An 18736-nucleotide genomic window follows, 5' to 3' on the forward strand; every position below is an offset into this window, starting at 1 on the left:
TTTATACTTTATTGTACCTTATTCTAGCTCTAATGTAATGATTCGAACTGCATAAACAGTATGCAAGACTAGCCTTTCACTGTATCTTTGTACATATGACAATAATAAGATTCAAGATTGAAGTTTATTTGTGACATGTACATTGAAACGTACAGTGAAATGTGTTGTTTGCGTTAATAATCAATACACCTAAGGGTGTACTAGGGGGCAGACCACAAGTGTTGCCACACTTTCTGGCACCAACATAGCATACCTACGTGCTTGGTAGAACAACTCAGAACACAAACAACGATACAGCAACAGCAAAAACAGGCCCTGATCCTCTTCTCTCCCCCTCCCCCACCCACACACATACATAGTCCTTTAACTGCAGAACAGGCCATTGACTTGGGCCCTGCAGACACCGGGCTTCGACCTCCCCAGCGGACTCTCAGGAATTTGTGAACTAAGGGATTTGCAGACTTGACTATGGCCAATGTGCCTCAACTTCCAATTCGATCCTCGGAGCAGACTAGATGGGCCAAATGGCCTAATTCTGCTCTTATGTCTTATGGCCCTCTGCAGTGATCTTATGACACACCGATCACCAAACACTAGAGGTTGAGCTCCAGACTCACAGATGATGGGACCCCATACCGTAGACTTTGAACTCTGATCTCATCAATTTGCAAACCCAGGGAGTCATCAGAACTTGTTCCTCCTGCCTGCATGGAAACTGCGGCTCTGGAACAAGCTGACAGCTTGCTGACCTGGGGTGGGGGTGGGACCCATCCTCTATCTGCCAGTCCAACATCTGATATTCGAGCGCAGATATCCCATGTCTGCATCACCAGTCTTCAAACGTGGAGCTGAGACTTAGACACTGGATCGACCTCCAGTTCCTCCACATCCCTAACCTGTTACCTAACTCCTCTCCCTGTCCCCAAAATAACCTTTGCAAACCTAAGAAAAAACAATTTAAAGTACAATTAAATCTGAGCTGTGACTCAACGGAAGTTGTAGCTTGGCGCCATCTTTGATTAATGGTAAACCAATACCAATACCTAAGCCACTGTTTAGACTTTGAAAGCAAATCATGTATTTATGCTCTCATTTTAAATACTTCTTTGCTAGTCACATCTATTTTTGCAGGCAGGATAGTCTTTATTTCAAAGCAACACACACAAAATGCTGGAGAAACTCAGCAGGTCAGGCAGCATCTATGGAAATGAATAAACAGTCGAGGTTTTGGGCCAAGACATTTCTTCAGGACTGAAAAGGAACAGTTCTCTTCCCCCCAACCCACCCCCCACTTACCAGAGGATCACACCCTCCATTATTTCCTTGTCCAATTTTCCCTCCCCATTGAACTTTTTCCCACCACTTATTCCTGCAAGCAGCTAAAGTGCTACACCCACATGTTCACCTTCTCCCTCACCTCCATTCAGCGCCCCAAACAATCCTTCCCGATGAGGCAACAATTCACCAGCAAATCTGCTGGGGTCATCTATTGTGTCTGGTGCTCCTCTAGATTGGTGAGACCTGTCATAAATTGGAGGACCACTTTGTCAAGTGCCTCAAGCAGAACCTTCTGCTGGCGAAACATTTTTATTCCATTTCCCATTCCTGTTCCAACATGGCCTCCCATATCGGTCCATGGCCTCCTCTTGCGCAGGATGAGGCCACCCTCATCGTAGGGGAGCAACACCTTATTCTGCCTAGGTAGCCTCCAACATGATGGCAAGAATGTAGATTTGTCCTTTCGGTTTAAAAAAATTCCTCTCCCCTCCTCTCTTCTATTCCCCACTCTAGCTTCCTACCTTCCCTAGGGTTCCCTCCTCGCCCTTTGCCTCTGGTCCACTCTATTCTCCTATAGCATTCCTTCCTCTCTAGCCCTTTACCTTTCCTACCCACCTGGCTTCACCTGTCACCTTCTAGCTATCCTGCTTCCCCTCCTTCCACCTTTTAAATTAATTCTTGAGTCTTCCCCCTTCCTTTCCAGTACTGATGAAATGTGTTGGCCCGAACAGCGACTGTTGATTCATTTCCATCAATGCTACCTGACTTGCTGAGTTCCTCCAGCATTTTGTGTGTGTTGCTTTGGATTTCCAGCATCTGCAGAATTCCTCATGTTTAGTCTTTACTTCAACCTATTTGCTGCACATTAAATTTGATGCTCTTGCTATAAACTGCCATTGTATGTTTTGTATATTAGTGCTCCAAAAAGCTCCTTACCCTAACCAACAGTTAAAAAATATAAATTGTACTGCATGGGTAGTTTGTTGTAATCCAAAAGCCTGAGAGTCAAAGTCAAGTTTATTATTATATGCACAAGTACAATGAAATGCTTACTTGCACCCACATCACAGCATCATGTAAGCAACTTGTACAAGAAATACATAATTATAGATTATACAAATTTTTTTACAAATAGCAAATACAATTAGAACAAAGAAAATATAGTGAACATTGTGGTCTTTGCCTTGCTGAACTATCTCCCATCTTCCATCTTCCTGCTACATTGGACCCTTTCCAATTACTTATCGCTCAAGTTGGTCCACTGATGATACCATAGCCTCTGCCCTCCATTTCATCCTGTCCCACCTGGAAAACGGTGCCTCATATGCTAGGATGCTGTTATTGACTTCAGCTCGGCATTTAATACAATAATCCCTCAGAAGCTGGTGGGTAAACTGTCCTTGTTGGGTCTCAACACCTCTCTCTGTTTCTTGATTAAAAGATTGGTCAGTCTGTTTTGACTGCAATGTCCCTAGCTCCATCATGCTGAGCACTGATACCTCCTTCAGGGCTGCATTCTCAGCCTGCTGTTGTTTACGCTGCTGACGCATGACAGTACTTCTCAATCCAGTTCAAACCAAATCATCGAGTTCACTGATGATTCAGCAGTGGTTGGCCTTGTCGATGACTGTGAGACTGCATTACAGAAAGGAGGTAGAGCGGCTGGTGGAGTGGTACAGGCACAACAACTTGAGACTTCACGTGGACAAGGTTAAAGAGATGATTGTGGACTTTAGGAGGTGCAGATTGACCACTTCTCACTGCACATAAATGGCTCCTTCGTGGAGAGAGTTAGGAGCACCAAATTCCTGGGAGTGCACATGGTGGATGATCTTACTTGGTCCCTCAACACCACCTCTTTGGTAAGGAAAACACAGCAACATCTCCACTTCCTGAGGAGAGTGAGCCTCCCTCCTTCCCCCACCCCATTCTAGCTATTTTTTTACAGGAGCACCATTGAGAATGCCCTGACCAGCTGCATCACTGTCTGGTATGGGAATTGCAAGGCATTTGACCACAAGTCCCTATAGAGGATTGCAAGGACTGCTGATAGGATTATTGGGGTCTCGCTTCCACCCATCAGAGCCCTTAGCATTGTTGCTTTAATATTCTAGTCCTAATTAAATAAATGCTAATTTGTGCCTTAAAGGTACAGAACCAAGCTGTGCAAAGCCAGATGTCTATAGACTGTATCATATCATAGTCATACACAATAAACATTGGGATTTTGCAGGAATCCATAAGACACGAGGAGCAATGTTAGGCCATTCGACCCATCTAGTCTGCTCCTCCACTCAGTTATAGTTTTATACAGCACGGAGTAGGCCATTCCTTCCCCTCGAGCAACACCACCCAGCAATCCCGATTTAATCCTAGCCTAATCATGGGACAATTTTACAATGACCAATTATGCTACCAACCGGTACACCTTTGGACTGTGGGAAGAAACCGGAGCACCCGAAGAAAATCCACATGGTCATGGGGAGAACGTACAAACGCTTTACGGGCAGTAATGGGAATTGAACCTGGGTTTAAACCTCCAATTTAAATATACCCAATGACTTGACCTCCACAGCCATCAGTGGCAATGAATTCCACAGATTCACTGCCCCCTGACATATAAAGAGATGTCATTCTATTCTGAGGCTATTCCCCCTGGTCCTAGACTCCCCCACTAATGGAAACACCCTGTCCACATCTGCTCTATCTAGGCCTTTCAATATTCAGTACATTTCAATGAGATCCTCCTCATTCTTCTAAACTTCACCTCTAAGCTCTAAACCAATTTGCCATTTTACCATTCGATGAGAAGATGAACTATCTTTAGGCAGGACACCTTGCTGTTAAAAAAGTTGATTTTTCCGATCGTCATAGAAAATACTCGAGAAAATAAATTTATCGCTTCAGCCTTTATTGGCTCTTATTCAACAGTGTTGCCCTTCTCTACCCTCTGCCTTCCCCATCACCTTATAATCTTCCCAAGTATTTTTCCCACAAGAAATAGGATCGGGGTAGAACATTCAGCCCCTCAAATCTGCCTCACTGTTTAATCTGATCAAGGCTGGTCAGCCGCAGGCCTTTAATCAGCACCGTAAGACATAGGGGCAGAATTAGGCCATTTGACTCATTAAGTCTGCTCCACCATTTCATCATGTCTGATTTATTACCCCTGTCAACCCCATTTTCTCATCCTCTTGCTGCAACCCCCAACATCCTTCTCAATCAAGAACCTATCAACTGCCGCTTTAAATATACCCAATAACTCGGCTCCCACAACTGTAGAAATGTTACGACGGTTTTTACAGTGAATCTATGAGTGGTAGTAGCTGAACGGAGGACTCCTTGTAATGCTCTGCAGGGATCATTTTCAGTTAGTAGCGATGGCAGATTAGACTCAATGGATTCAATGACCTAATTCTGCTTCCATGTCTTATGGTCTTAAGCTAAAGTTGAGGTTATGTGTATACTGAAGCAATGGGAAGTGCTTGGTAATATGCATTGGTGTTTATCATTTGGCATTTGTAAATTAAAATAATTGCATTAGTGCTGAGAGTGTGAACAGACTATGGATCACATCACTTCAAATTTATCTCTACCATTTTTAAACTGTTCTCTAAAATAACCAGGTGCTTATAATATGATTTTGAATCAAAAATCACTGATGTAATTGATATTTTTAGTGAATTGATGGTTTTTAGAAAGACAAAAAATTATCCTCCTTTACAGTTTATAATGTTATTTTTGCAACAATTATGTGATAGAGGAAATTTTGCATGAATACTTCCTTGAATATTATACTATTACTGGCTAACAACATTTATTAATAGTCCTGTTTCTATTTTCTCACCCTCTGTCTTCTGTAGAACTTGCTGTACGCTGACGAAAGTGACAGCACAGAAATTAAAATCATAGACTTCGGCTTTGCACGCTTGAAACCTCCTGATAATCAGCCGCTGAAGACTCCATGTTTCACACTGCATTATGCAGCTCCTGAACTGCTGAAGGATGATGGTTACGACGAATCTTGTGATCTGTGGAGTTTGGGTGTCATCTTGGTAAGCTGGTAGCAAGACCTGGGCTGATATAGAACATAGAGCCTAGAACGCAGGAGGATACAGCAGAGTACAGCTCTGCAGCCGTTGATGTTACATCAACCTTTTAACCTACCTTAAGATCAATCTAATCCTTCCCTGCCACATACACCTCCATTTTCATGTTCCTATCTAAGAATCTAGTAAACGACCTAAATGTACCTACCTCTACCACTACCCCAGCAGCACATTCCATGGACCTACTACTGTCTGTGGGGGGAAAAAACTTCTAACATTCCCCCCCCCCCCCCAATATTTGCCTCCACTTACCTTAAAATGATGGACTCTTGTATTGGCCATTTCTGCTCAGAGAAAAAGTCTCTGTGCTGTCCACTCTATTCATGCTTCTTATCTATTGTCCAGGGAATACAGATGCTTATTTTTCATTGATTTCTATAAAAACATGATTAGAAACAATAAACTGAACATAGAGGCAGGACTGGGTGTTATTCATTTATGTGGATAGGTGGGAGAAGGCAGGAGAATGGTTTGAAAGGGATACCAAATCCACCATGATGGAATGACTGTGCAGAGTCGATGGACCGAATGGCCTAATTCTGCTGCTATGTCGAATGGGCTTGTGTCTTTATCCCTGTTATTCCCATTTTAAAGTCTATTGTGGATTTAACACTCACTCAGATTATTGTACAGTGTTTATATCCTGGTAGTTTTACAGCTTGGCTGAGAAAACGTATTGCTGAAGCTGGAGAGAGTGGGTTCGGGACGGAATCCTGATCTGCCAGAGCTCTTCACCTTTCAGCTCTGCAGCCAGCCAGTGTTGAATCTAGTGTGTCCTTGCAGCCCCTCTGAGAAAAGTGCATGTGGATAGTGTATCCCGCTGTTACGGCAGTTTGAGGTAATGGAAACTCATCCTTACAGAATTCACAAATCACTACTAAGGGAATTTAGATCCAGAATAAAAATTCATTTGTATGGAATTTATATGGAAAAGAAAATGCAAAATGAATGTAGAGAACTGAACTAGTTTACAAAGGGCAGCAAGAGGCCGCTTAAGAGCTTTGCTTTGGAAACTAACAAGGCAATTTTTTCTGTTGATAGTGTACAATGATACTTTATGTAACATCATTTGTAGTTAAGTAAAACAACAAAGGTTTTTTTCTTCTGCAATTAGAATTCTCTTATTTGTAGAAGGTGCAAAACTGTGGCATTGCTGTTGAGAGAAAAGCTTCCAGTAGGAATATATCCCCATTTATAATCACAAGACCATATGACACAGAATTAGGCCGTTTGGCTCATCGAGTCTGCTCTGCCCTTCTGTCATGGCTGATTTATTATCGCTCTCAACTGCATTCTCCTGCCCTCAGCCCCTAATTTTTGACGCTCTTACTAACCAAGAATCTATCAACCTCCTCTAAAAAAATACCCAATGACCAATGACTTGGGCTCCACAACCAATCTGGCAATGAATTCCACAGATTCACCACCCTCTTGGGTGGGAGGGGTTTGCAATACAGACTGCTTTTTTGGGAATGGAATTCACTGTCACATGGGGGTACACTGCATTGTGGATGCTTTCCTGGTATCATGGATTCTTGATTACCTGACTGGCAGACCACAGTACGTGTGCTTGCAACACTGTGTGTCCGACAGAGTGACCAGCAGCACTGGGGCTCCACAGGGGACTGTCTTGTCTCCCTTCCTCTTCACCATTTACACCTCGGACTTCAACTACTGCACAGAGTCTTGTCATCTTCGGAAGTTTTCTGATGACTCTGCCATAGTTGGATGCATCAGCAAGGGAGATGAGGCTGAGTACAGTGCCACGGTAGGAAACTTTGTCACATGGTGTGAGCAGAATTATCTGCAGCTTAATGTGAAAAAGACTAAGGAGCTGGTGGTAGACCTGAGGAGAGCTATGGTACCGGTGACCCCTGTTTCCATCCAGGGGGGTCAGTGTGGACATGGTAGAGGATTACAAATACCTGGGGATACGAATTGACAATAAACTGGACTGGTCAAAGAACTCTGAGGCTGTCTACAAGAAGGGTCAGAGCCGTCTCTATTTCCTGAGGAGACTGAGGTCCTTTAACATCTGCCAGACGATGCTGAGGATGTTCTACCAGTCTGTGGTGGCCAGTGCTATCATGTTTGCTGTTGTGTGCTGGGGCAGCAGGCTGAGGGTAGCAGACACCAACAGGATCAACAAACTCTTTCATAGGGTCAGTGATGTTGTGGGGATGGAACTGGACTCTCTGACGGTGGTGTTTGAAAAGAGGATGCTGTCCAAGTTGCATGCCATCTTGGACAATGTCCCCCATCCACTACATAATGTACTGGTTGGGCACAGGAGTACATTCAGCCAGAGACTCATTCCACCGATATGCAACACAGAGCGTCATAGGAAGTCATTCCTGCCTGTGGCCGTCAAACTTTACAACTCCTCCCTTGGAGGGTCAGACACCCTGAGCCAATAGGCTGGTCCTGGACTTATTTCCTGGCATAATTTACATATTACTATTTATTTATGGTTCTATTAATATTTAATTATTTATGGTGCAACTGTAACGAAAACCAATTTCCCCTGGGATCAATAAAGTATGACTATGATTATGACTATTATGATCCAAAGGCATGAGATCAAACCCCACTATGGCATCTGGGAAACTAAATGTGGCTACTTGAAATAAATATGGGTGGATAAATAAAGCTTTGGTGGCACAGTAGCACTGTAGTTAATGTAATAGTTCCAGCTGTCTTAGTGGAGCTTGCATGTTGTCCATGTGACTACATGTGGTATGTGTCTGAATGGTCCAGTTTCCTGCCACATCCAATGGTGTGCGGGCCTGTAGGCTCATTAGCCACTGAAGCATTGTGGGTGGTAGGTAGCAGGAGGTTTATGGACATGTGGGGAGATTCAAATAATGGAATTAGTATAGGACTGAAGTTCCTTGGAGTGAACAACACAAATATCCTATCCTGCTCCAACCACTTAGATGCCACAGAAAGCTCATTGGTGCCTCTGCTTTCTCAGGAGACTAAATAAATTTGGCATGTTCCCATTGAACCTCACTAATTTTTATTGATGTACCATAGAAAGCACCCTATCTGGATGCATCACAGCTTGGTATGGCAACTGCTGTTTGCGTAACTGCAAGAAACTACAGAGAGCTATGGACATAGCTCAGAACATCACGGCAACCAGCCTCCCCTCCATAGTCTCTGTCTATATTTCTCACTACCATAGTAAAGTAGCCAAGATAATTAAAGACCTACCCACCCCATATATTCCCTCATCTCCCCCTCCCATTGGACAGAAGGCACAAAAGCCTGCAAGCATGTACAGTTGGCCCTCCGTAATGGAGAGGGATTGGTTCCAGACCCCTCGCGGATACCAAAAAATGTGGATGCTCAAGTCCCTTATTCAACCTGTCTAAATTCGGTGGACCTTAGGACCCAGCGGAACCCCGGATCTTATTTAACCTGTCTCAGTGCGGTGGACATTAGGACCTGGCGTCGGAGCTCTGAATCCGCAGTGTTTCTGTTCACGAAAATAATCTCGATCGTGATTTAAAATAAAGTGGAAATAATAAAGCAATCGGAAGGAGATGAAACGCAATCGGTCATTGGAGAAGCATTAGGCTACAGTCGGTCAACGATCGGATCAATTTTAAAGGATAAAGTGAGAAAAGCCCTGCCCCGATTAAAGCTACAATTATTACTAAGCAACGCAGTGGTTTAATTTTTGGGTTTTGGGTTTTTGATCCTTCACATCAACCCGACAGGCATGGACAGCGTGCTCAGGAGCGGTCTGTCACTGGATCAAACTCGAGCCCGGCGCTGAAACATACGTTTCCTAAGTGTTTTATATGCATAGAAAGATAAAATATATACTAAAACAAACGTTTGACTAACTGACGCTAAATAATACCGGATGTACCTGTTCCAACTTACTTAGGAAGAGAACTTCCGTTTTTTTTCCATCCCGCTCCACAATAACCTACGCACATCCTCCCGTATACTTTAAATCATCTCTAGATTACTTATAATACCTAATGAATGTAAATGCCATGTAAAATAGTTGTTATACTGCATTGTTTAGGGAATAATGACAAGAAAAAGAAGTCTCTACATGCTCGAACAACAAGTGCTGGAAGAGCACTTCCGGGTTTTCTCGATTCGCGGTTGGTTGAATTCGTGTATGCGGAACTCGCGGATAAGAAGGGCCGACTGTACAACTAGGCACAAGGGATAACTCCTATCCCCCTATTATATGATTATTGGACAATGAATCCATAAACACTACCTCACTTTTTGATCATATTTATCTGAATTTAATTTTATATGTATACTTACTGTAATTTATAGTTTTTTATTATGTATTGCAATGTATTGCTGCTTCAAAACAACAATTTTCATGACATAGGCCAGTGATACTTAAACTTGATTTTGATTCCCCTGCTGTGATAAGACTGTCTCCTGACCTCACAATGTACCTTGTTGTAAAACTTGCACTTTATTGTCTACCTGCATTTATTTGTAGACAAGCCAGTTGTTTAAGCACCCCATACTTAGAGAAAAATAGTGATTTGCTTACAAATATTGTCATGGATCTAAACCTATTCAACACAGTAAAAATAATACTCCTGCCTCCACAGTGGAGTACTGTGCTCAGTTCTGGTCGCCTCAGTACAGGAAGGACGTGGAAACCATAGAAAGGGTGCAGAGGAGATTTACAAGGATATTGCCTGGATTAGGGAGCATGACTTATGAGAATAGGTTGAGTGAACTCGGCCTTTTCTCCTTGGAGCAGCGGAGAATGAGAGGTGACATGATAGAGGTGTACAAGATAATGAGAGGCATTGATCATGTGAATGGTCAGAGGCTTTTCTCCAGGGCTGAAATGGCTGGCACGAGAGGGCACAGTTTTAAGGTGCTTGGAACTAGGTACAGAGGAGATATCAGGAGTAAGTTTTTTAAGCAGAGAGTGGTGAGTGCGTGGAATGGGCTGCTGGCGGTGGTGGTGGAGGCAGAAACAATAGGGTCTTTTAAGAGACTCCTGGATGGGTACATGCAGCTTAGAAAAATAGAGGGCTATGGGTAAAGCCTAGGCAGTTCTAAGGCAGGAACATGTTTGGCACAGCTTTGTGGGCTGAAGGGCCTGTATTGTGCTCTATGTTTTCTATGTCTTCTATTTTCTATGCTTTTTAAGATTTAAACTTGAGTTTTCACTTTTGCCTGTTGCTTCCTCCGACAGTACACCATGTTATCAGGCAAAGTTCCCTTCCAGTGTGAAGAACAGACATTGACTTCCACAAGTGCAGAAGAAATCATGAAAAAGATAAAGCAAGGGGACTTCTCATTCGAAGGGGAAGCCTGGAGAAGCGTCTCGCAAGAGGCCAAGGAGCTCATACAAGGTGAGATTGGCTAGTTACCAGTTTTCCCCTCCTGACCATTTGCATCATTGTCCTCCCTCTTCATTACTCCCTACCTGCTTTTAGAGGTAGGTTCCCTCTCTTAAAACAGAGAATGTTGGGAATATTCAACAGGCTAGGCAGCATTTGTAAAGTGAGGAACATAGAACAGTACAGCCCAGGAACAGGCCTTTTGGCCCAACCTGTCTGTGCTGAGCATGATGCCAATCTCATCTCACTGTAAATGGTCTTCTTTGCCTGTCTAAATACCTCTTAAATGATTCCACCACTTGCCCTGGCAGTGTGTTCCAGGCACCTACTTCTCTTTCTGTGCTGAAGGAAAACTTGCATTGTACATCTCCTTTAAGCTTTCCCCTCTCACCTAAAACCTAAGCTCTCTTGTATTTGATATTTCCACCCTGGATATATAAACTGACCCTGTCTACCCTGCTGACACCTCTCATAACTTTTCGTAAGCAGAGTTAACAGATCAAAACTGGTTTTGCTTCTGTGTTAGGTTAAATGGTCGGCAAAACATTGTGTGCTGAAGGCCACGTGTGTGTTGTGCTATGCTATGTTCTATGAGCAGAAGTTTGCTTCTGTGTTAATTTCTAATATTGCATTGAACATAAAATTGCTGATGTTAAATTGAGCAGCTCCTGACGATTCGTTCAAAAGGTATTGTGACAATGATAACACAAGGTTAGTGGGTCAGAGGGTGAAGTAGCTGGTCCTCATTTGTCAGTGTTCAATTACATTACTGCTTTTTACTGTCCTGTTCCATTTCCCTTGCTCCGTCAGTCACTGCTGACTCTGAGCTCTACGTGCTACCTTCTGGATAAAGTCAGCAGGTCCCATGCTGACTTTAATCCCAGGGATTAAATGCTCCTGCCCTTCCTTGGTGAAGCATTCTTTCTAGAAGGGAGCAGTGAAGAAAGAGCACATACTTTAAAAATAAATTTGCTTTTGGGTCTGTAAATGCTGAGTGCTTAAAAAATACTTATAAACCTGACTGAACATGGTCGAATTACAGAGACATCAAAGTAAATTTATTCTCAAATTATGTATTTCTCAGCATATATTAACTTGAGACATTGTCTTGCAGGTGTTTACAGGAAAATAAAGCAATACGATAGAATTAATGAAAACTATGCATAAGCTGTATAAACAGCATGAACACTACAGGCCATTTGGCTCACAATGTTGTACTGAGCTTCTAACCTATATTGAATTGTGTATCTAACTTTGTACAACCTGTCTGTATTTTTACTGTGAGCCCTATCTGAAGAAATAAAACCACTGGTATTGTTTTGTACCAAACAAAATTTTCTAGTAGTAATGGGAAGAGGCAAAACTGTGCAGGTGCGTGACGTCAGCCAGTAGAGCTGGAAAGGTTTAAAAAGGCAAGGAATCTTCAGCGGTTTTAGATTTGAAGCAAGAAAGCTGCGAGTGGAATGGCTAAGGATTTCTGGAGCGAAGGCATTTTACTACTCGGGATAAAGAGAGGCAAGACTGTGCAGGCGCGTGACGTCAGCCAGTAGAGCAGGAAAAGTTTAAAAAGAAGACCGCCATATCCAGCAGGCATGGGAGTGAGAGGGTAGCAGAGTGGTAGGGCTTTGACTCAGCGGGCTTAGGCAGTAATGGGACGAGGCGAGGTAGGTTTACCTGTGTTAATTGCGGGAAGGAAGTATGTGTGTGAGGCCAGTGTTCTATGCTCGGTGTCAGATGTGAGAGGTCCTGGAGTCTCCCAGCCTCCCGGACAGCCATATCTGCACCCGGTGTGTCGAGCTGCAGCTCCTAAGGGACCGCATTAGGGAACTGGAGTTGCAGCTCGATGACCTTCACCTGGTCAGGGAGAGCGAGGAGGTGATAGAAAGGAGTTATAGGCAGGTGGTCACACTGGGGCCATGGGAGACAGACAAGTGGGTAACAGTCAGGAGAGAGAAGGGGAAGAGTCAGGTACTAGAGAGTAGCCCTGTGGCTGTCCCCCTGAACAATAGGTACTCCTGTTTGAGTACTGTTGGGCAAGGACAGCCTACCTGGGGGAATCAACAGTGGCCGTGTCTCTGGCACAGAGTCTGGCCATGTGGCTCAGAAGGGTAGGGAAAGGAAGAGAGAGGCAGTAGTGATAGGGGACCCTATAGTTAGGGGGTCAGACAGGCAATTCTGTGGATGCAAGAAAGAAACTCAGATGGTAGTTTGCCTCCCAGGTGCCAGGGTCCGGGATGTTTCAGATCGCATCCACGATATCCTGCAGTGGGAGGGAGAACAGCCAGAGGTCGTGGTACATATTGGTACCAATGACATAGGTAGGAAAAGGGAAGAGGTACTAAAAGGAGACTACAGAGAGTTAGAAAGGAAGTTGAGAAGCGTGACCGCAAAGGTAATAATCTTGGGATTACTGCCTGTGCCACGTGACAGTGAGTATAGGAATAGAATGAGGTGGAGGATAAATGCGTGGCTGAGGGATTGGAGCAGGGGGCAGGGATTCAGATTTCTGGATCATTGGGACCTCTTTTGGGGCAGGTGTGACCTGTACAAAAAGGACGGGTTGCACTTGAATCCCAGGGGGACCAGTATCCTGGCGGGGAGGTTTGCTAAGGCTACTGGGGAGAGTTTGAACTAGAATTGATGGGGGGTGGGAACGGAACTGAAGAGACTGGGGAAGAGGCAGTTGGCTCACGAATAGAGAAGGCTTGGAGACAGTGTGTGAGGGAGGATAAGCAGGTGATAGAGAAGGGACTGATGGTTTGAGATGTGTCTATTTTAACGCAAGGAGTATTGTGAACTAAGTGGATGAGCTTAGAGCATGGATCAATACTTGGAGCTATGATGTGGTGGCCATTACAGAGATTTGAATGGCTCAGGGACAGGAATGGTTACTTCAAGTGCAGAGTTTTAGGTGTTTCAGAAAGGACAGGGAGGGAGGCAAAAGAAGTGGATGCGTAGCACTGTTAATCAGAGATAGTATCATGGCTGCAGAAAAGGTGGACGTCATGGAGCGATTGTCTATGGAGTCTCTGGGTGGGGATTAGGAACAGGAAGGGGTCAATAACTCTACTGGGTGTTTTTTATAGGCTGCCCAATAGTAACAGGGATATCGAGGAGCAGATAGGGAAACATAGTTGTCGTGGTGGGAGATTTTGATTTCCCAGATACCGATTGGCATCTCCCTAGAGCAAGGGGTTTAGATGGGGTGGAATTTGTTAGGTGTGTTCAGGAAGGTTTCTTAGTCATAGTCATAGTCATACTTTATTGATCCCGGGGGAACTCGGTTTTCGTTACAGTTGCACCATAAATAATTAAATAGTAATATGTAAATTATGCCAGGAAATAAGTCCAGGACCAGCCTATTGGCTCAGGGTGTCTGACCCTCCAAGGGAGGAGTTGTAAAGTTTGACGGCCACAGGCAGGAATGACTTCCTATGATGCTCTGTGAAACATCTCGGTGGAATGAGTCTCTGGCTGAATGTACTCCTGTGCTCAATCAGTACATTATGTAGTGGATGGGAGACATTGTCCAAGATGGCATGCAACTTGGACAGCATCCTCTTTTCACTCACCACCGTGAGAGAGTCCAGTTCCATCTCCACAACATCACTGGCCTTACGAATGAGTTTGTTGATCCTGTTGGTGTCTGCTACCCTCAGCCTGCTGCCCCAGCACACAACAGCAAACATGATAGCACTGGCCACCACAGACTCGTAGAACATACTCAGCATCGTCTGGCAGATATTAAAAGACCTCAGTCTCCTCAGGAAATAGAGACGGCTCTGACCCTTCTTGTAGACAGCCTCAGTGTTCTTTGACCAGTCCAGTTTATTGTCAATTCGTATCCCCAGGTATTTGTAATCCTCCATCATGTCCACATTCTTGACACAATACATAGATCAGCCTACAAGAGGAGAGGCTGTACTTGATTTGGTATTGGGAAATGAACCTGGTCAGGTGTCAGAACTCTCAGTGGGAGAGCATTTTGGAGATAGTGATCATAATTTTATCTCCTTTACAATAGCATTGGAGAGAGATAGGAACAGACAAATTAGGAAAGCATTTAATTGGAGTAAGGGGAATTACGAGGCTATCAGGCAGAAACTTGGAGGCTTAAATTGGGAACAGATGTTCTCAGGGAAAGGTACGGAAGAAATGTGGCAAATGTTCAGGGAATATTTGTGTGGAGTTCTGCATAGGTACGTTCCAATGAGACAGGGAATTTATGGTAGGGTACAGGAACCGTGGTGTACGAAGGCTGTAGTAAATCTCGTCAAGAAAAAAAGAAAACTTACAAAAGGTTCGGAGAGCTAGGTAATGTTAGAGATTTAGAAGATTATAAGGCTAACAGGAAGAAGCTTAAGAAGGAAATTAGGAGAGCCAGAAGGGGCCATGAGAAAGCCTTGGGCAGGATTAAGGAAAACCCCAAGGCATTCTACAAGTATGTGAAGAGCAAGAGGATGAGACGTGAAAGAATAGGACCTATCAAGTGTGGAAGTGTGTTTGGAACCAGAGGAAATAACAGAAGTACTTAATGAATACAGCTTTCCCCCGCCAACCGAAGGTAGAGCGATCCTTTGAAACGGTTCATAAGCTGGAATGTTGTAAAGCGAAGAAGCAATTATCATTTATTTATATGGGAAAAAGTTGTGAGTGTTCGCAGACCCAAAAATAACTTACTAAATCATGCCAAATAACACATAAAACCTAAAATAACAGTAACATATAGTAAAAGCAGGAATGATATGATAAATACGCAGCCTATATAAAGTAGAAATGCTTCTCTACAATCCTTGCCTGTACTGTTCTCCGTAGCAAAAATCTCACGCAAGTGGTCTTGGCAAAACACGGCGCAAGCGCTCTCGGCAGGAAATCTCACACAAGCGCTCTTGGCAAAAACACTCTCTCCAGTAACCTTTAAGCGATGAAGCTGCCAAATCATACCAAATAAAGCATAAAAATACACAGCCGATATAAAGTAGAAATAATGTATGTATAGTGTAGTATCACTTACGGGAATCGGGATGACATCGAGCATAGTACATAGAGGTACAGTCGATGTTTCAGGCCAAGACCCTTTGTCAGGCCCGAAATGTTGACTGTATCTCTTCCCAGAGATGCTGCCTGGCCTGCTGCGTTCACCAGCAACTTTGACGTGTGTTGCTCGAATTTCCAGCATCTGCAGAATTCCTGGTGTTTACGTAATTAATTAGGTGCCGCCTGGCACGTAAATGTCGGCCCAGATCAGAGGTTGACTCTGTGGTTAAGGAGGCATACGGTGTATTGGCCTTCATCAATTGTGGAATTGAATTTAGGAGCCAAGAGGTAATGTTGCAGCTATATAAGACCCTGCTCAGACCCCACTTGGAGTACTGTGCTCATTTCTGGTCGCCTCACTACAGGAAGGACGTGGAAACCACAGAAAGGGTTCAGAGGAGATTTACAAGGATATTGCCTGGATTGGGGAACATATCTTATGAAAACAGGTTGAGTGAACTCAGCTTTTTCTCCTTGGAGCGATGGAGGATGAGAGGTGACCTGATGGAGGTGTATAAAATAATGAGAGGCATTGATCGTGTGGATAGTCAGAGGCTTTTTCCCAGGGTTGAAATAGTTGCCACAAGAGGACACAGGTTTAAGGTGCTTGGGAGTAGGTACAGAGGAGATGTCAGGGGTAAGTTTTTTACGCAGGGAGTGTTGAGTACATGGAATGGGCTGCCAGCAACGGTGGTGGAGGCGGATACAATAGGGTCTTTTAAGAGACTTTTGGATAACTACATGGAGGTTAGCAAAATAGAGGGCTGTGGGTAACCCTAGTAATTTCTAAGGTAGGAACATGTTTGGCACACCTTTGTGGGCTGAAGGGCCTGTATTGTGCTGTAGATTTTCTATGTTTCTATGTTTTTCTATGTTTCTATGACATGGACAGTGAGGGATGTCAGTGATGAATGCTGCCTTTTTGAGGAACCACTTTGTGAAGGTGTTCTCAGTGGAGGGGAAGGTTGTGCCTTTGATGGAGCTGTCTGTGCAACCTCTTGTGATCTAGGGCATTGGAGCCTCCATACCAGGCTGTGATGCAACCAGTCAGAGTGCTCTCCACTGTACATTAGAAATTTGCAAGTCTTTGGTGACATGCAAAACTTGCTCAATCTCTTAAAAAAGTATAACTGCTGGTGTGGGCCTTCATGATTGCATCAATGTGTTAGGCCCAGGAAAAATCTTCTGAGATGTTAATGTACAGTAACTTGAAGCTACAGGATGCTGCCAGGACTTCAGGGACTGAGATGTCGAGAGGCTGAGCAGGTTGGGACTTCCTAGGTATGAATATCACCTACTATCTGTCCTGGTCAAGGCCAAGAAAGCTCAGCAATGCCTCTACTTCCTTAGGAGAGCAAAGAAATTCAACACGTCTCCGTTGACTCTTAAACAATTTTTATTGATGCACCATTGAAAGCATTCTGCTTGAATGCATAACGCCTTAGTATGGCAACCACTCTACCTGTGACCACAAGAAACTACAGAGAGTTGTGGACACACTTCAACATATCACATGAACTAGCCTCCCATCCATGGACTCTGTCTATACTTCTAAGTAGCCAGCAAAATCAAAGACCCCAGCCACCCCAAACACTTTCTCTTCTCCCTTCCATCAGGTAGAAGATGCAATCGTCTAAAAACACAAACCACCAGACTGAAGGACAGCTTCTATCCCACTGTTGAATAGACCTTTTGGCTGTAGTCTGTCTCACTATGATCTTGCAGTTTATTGTTTACCTGCACTGCAGTCTTTTGGTAGCCTTTACACAATGCACTGTGTATAAATTGTATGCAAGACAAGCTTTTCATTGCATCTTGGTATGTGTGGCAATAATAAGACCATAAGGTATAGGAGCAGAAGTAGGCCATTCAGCCCATCAAGTCCCTGCCATTCAATCATGGGCTGATCCAATTCTTCCAGTCATCCCCACTCCCCTACCTTCTCCCCATACCCTTTGATGCTCTGGCTAATAAAAAAACCTATCAGTCTCTGCCTTAAATGTACCCAATGACTTGTCCTCCACAGCCGCTCATGGCAACAAATTCCATAGATTTACCACCCTGTGACTAAAGTAATTTCTCTGCAGCTCACTACTAAATGGACGTCCTTCAATCCTGAAGTCGTGCCCTCTTGTCCTAGACTCCCCTACCATGGGAAATAACTTTGCCATATCTAATCTGTTCAGGCCTTTTAACATTTGGAATATTTCTATGAGATCCCCCCTCATTCTACTGAACTCCAGGGAATACAGCCCAAGAGCTGCCAGATGTTCCTCATACGGTAACCCTTTCATTCCTGGAATTGTTCTTGTGAATCTTCTCTGAACCCTCTCCAATGTCACTATATCCTTTCTAAAATAATGAGCCCAAAACTGCATACGATACCCTAAGTGTGGTGTCACGAGTGCCTTATAGAGCCTCAACATCACATCCCTGCTCTTGTATTCTATACCTCTAGAAATGAACGCCAACATTGCATTCACCTTCTTCACCACAGACTCAACCTGGAGGTTAACCTTTAGGATATCCTGCACAGGGATTCCCAAGTCTCTTTGCATCTCTACATTTTGAATTCTCTCCCCATCTCAATAATAGTCTGCCCGTTTATTTCTTCCACCAAAGTGCATGACCATACACTTTTCACCATTTAATTTCATTTGCCACTTTTTTGCCCATTCCCCTAAACTATTTAAGTCTCTCTGCAGACTCTCTGTTTCCTCAACACTACATGCTTCTCCACCTATTTTTGTATCATCAAAAAATTTAACCACAAATCCATTAATCCCAAATCATTGACATACATTGTAAAAAGCAGCGGTTCCAACACCAACCCCTGTGCAACTCCACTGGTAACTGACTGGGAGCCAGCCAGAATAGGATCCCTTTATTCCCACTCTCTGTTTTCTTCGATCAGCCAATGCTCCACCCATGCTAGTAACTTCCCTGTAATTCCATGGACTGTCATCT

The 18736-nt window shown here is 43.9% G+C and overlaps 1 protein-coding gene across 3 annotated transcripts in view; it reads left to right on the top strand.

The window, feature by feature from the left end:
* rps6ka5 (ribosomal protein S6 kinase, polypeptide 5) overlaps positions 1–18736 on the top strand; it is a 315467-nt gene that overhangs the window by 267496 nt on the left and 29235 nt on the right. For all 3 annotated transcript variants that reach the window (XM_072272845.1, XM_072272856.1, XM_072272865.1), the window contains 2 exons: positions 5142–5333; positions 10585–10744. In XM_072272845.1, coding sequence (XP_072128946.1) covers positions 5142–5333; positions 10585–10744 — 352 coding nt within the window. The remainder of the gene's footprint in view (positions 1–5141; positions 5334–10584; positions 10745–18736) is intronic.

This window comes from Mobula birostris, chromosome 1 (genome assembly GCF_030028105.1).
Source record: "Mobula birostris isolate sMobBir1 chromosome 1, sMobBir1.hap1, whole genome shotgun sequence".
In the NCBI taxonomy this organism is placed as follows: Eukaryota; Metazoa; Chordata; class Chondrichthyes; order Myliobatiformes; family Myliobatidae; genus Mobula; species Mobula birostris.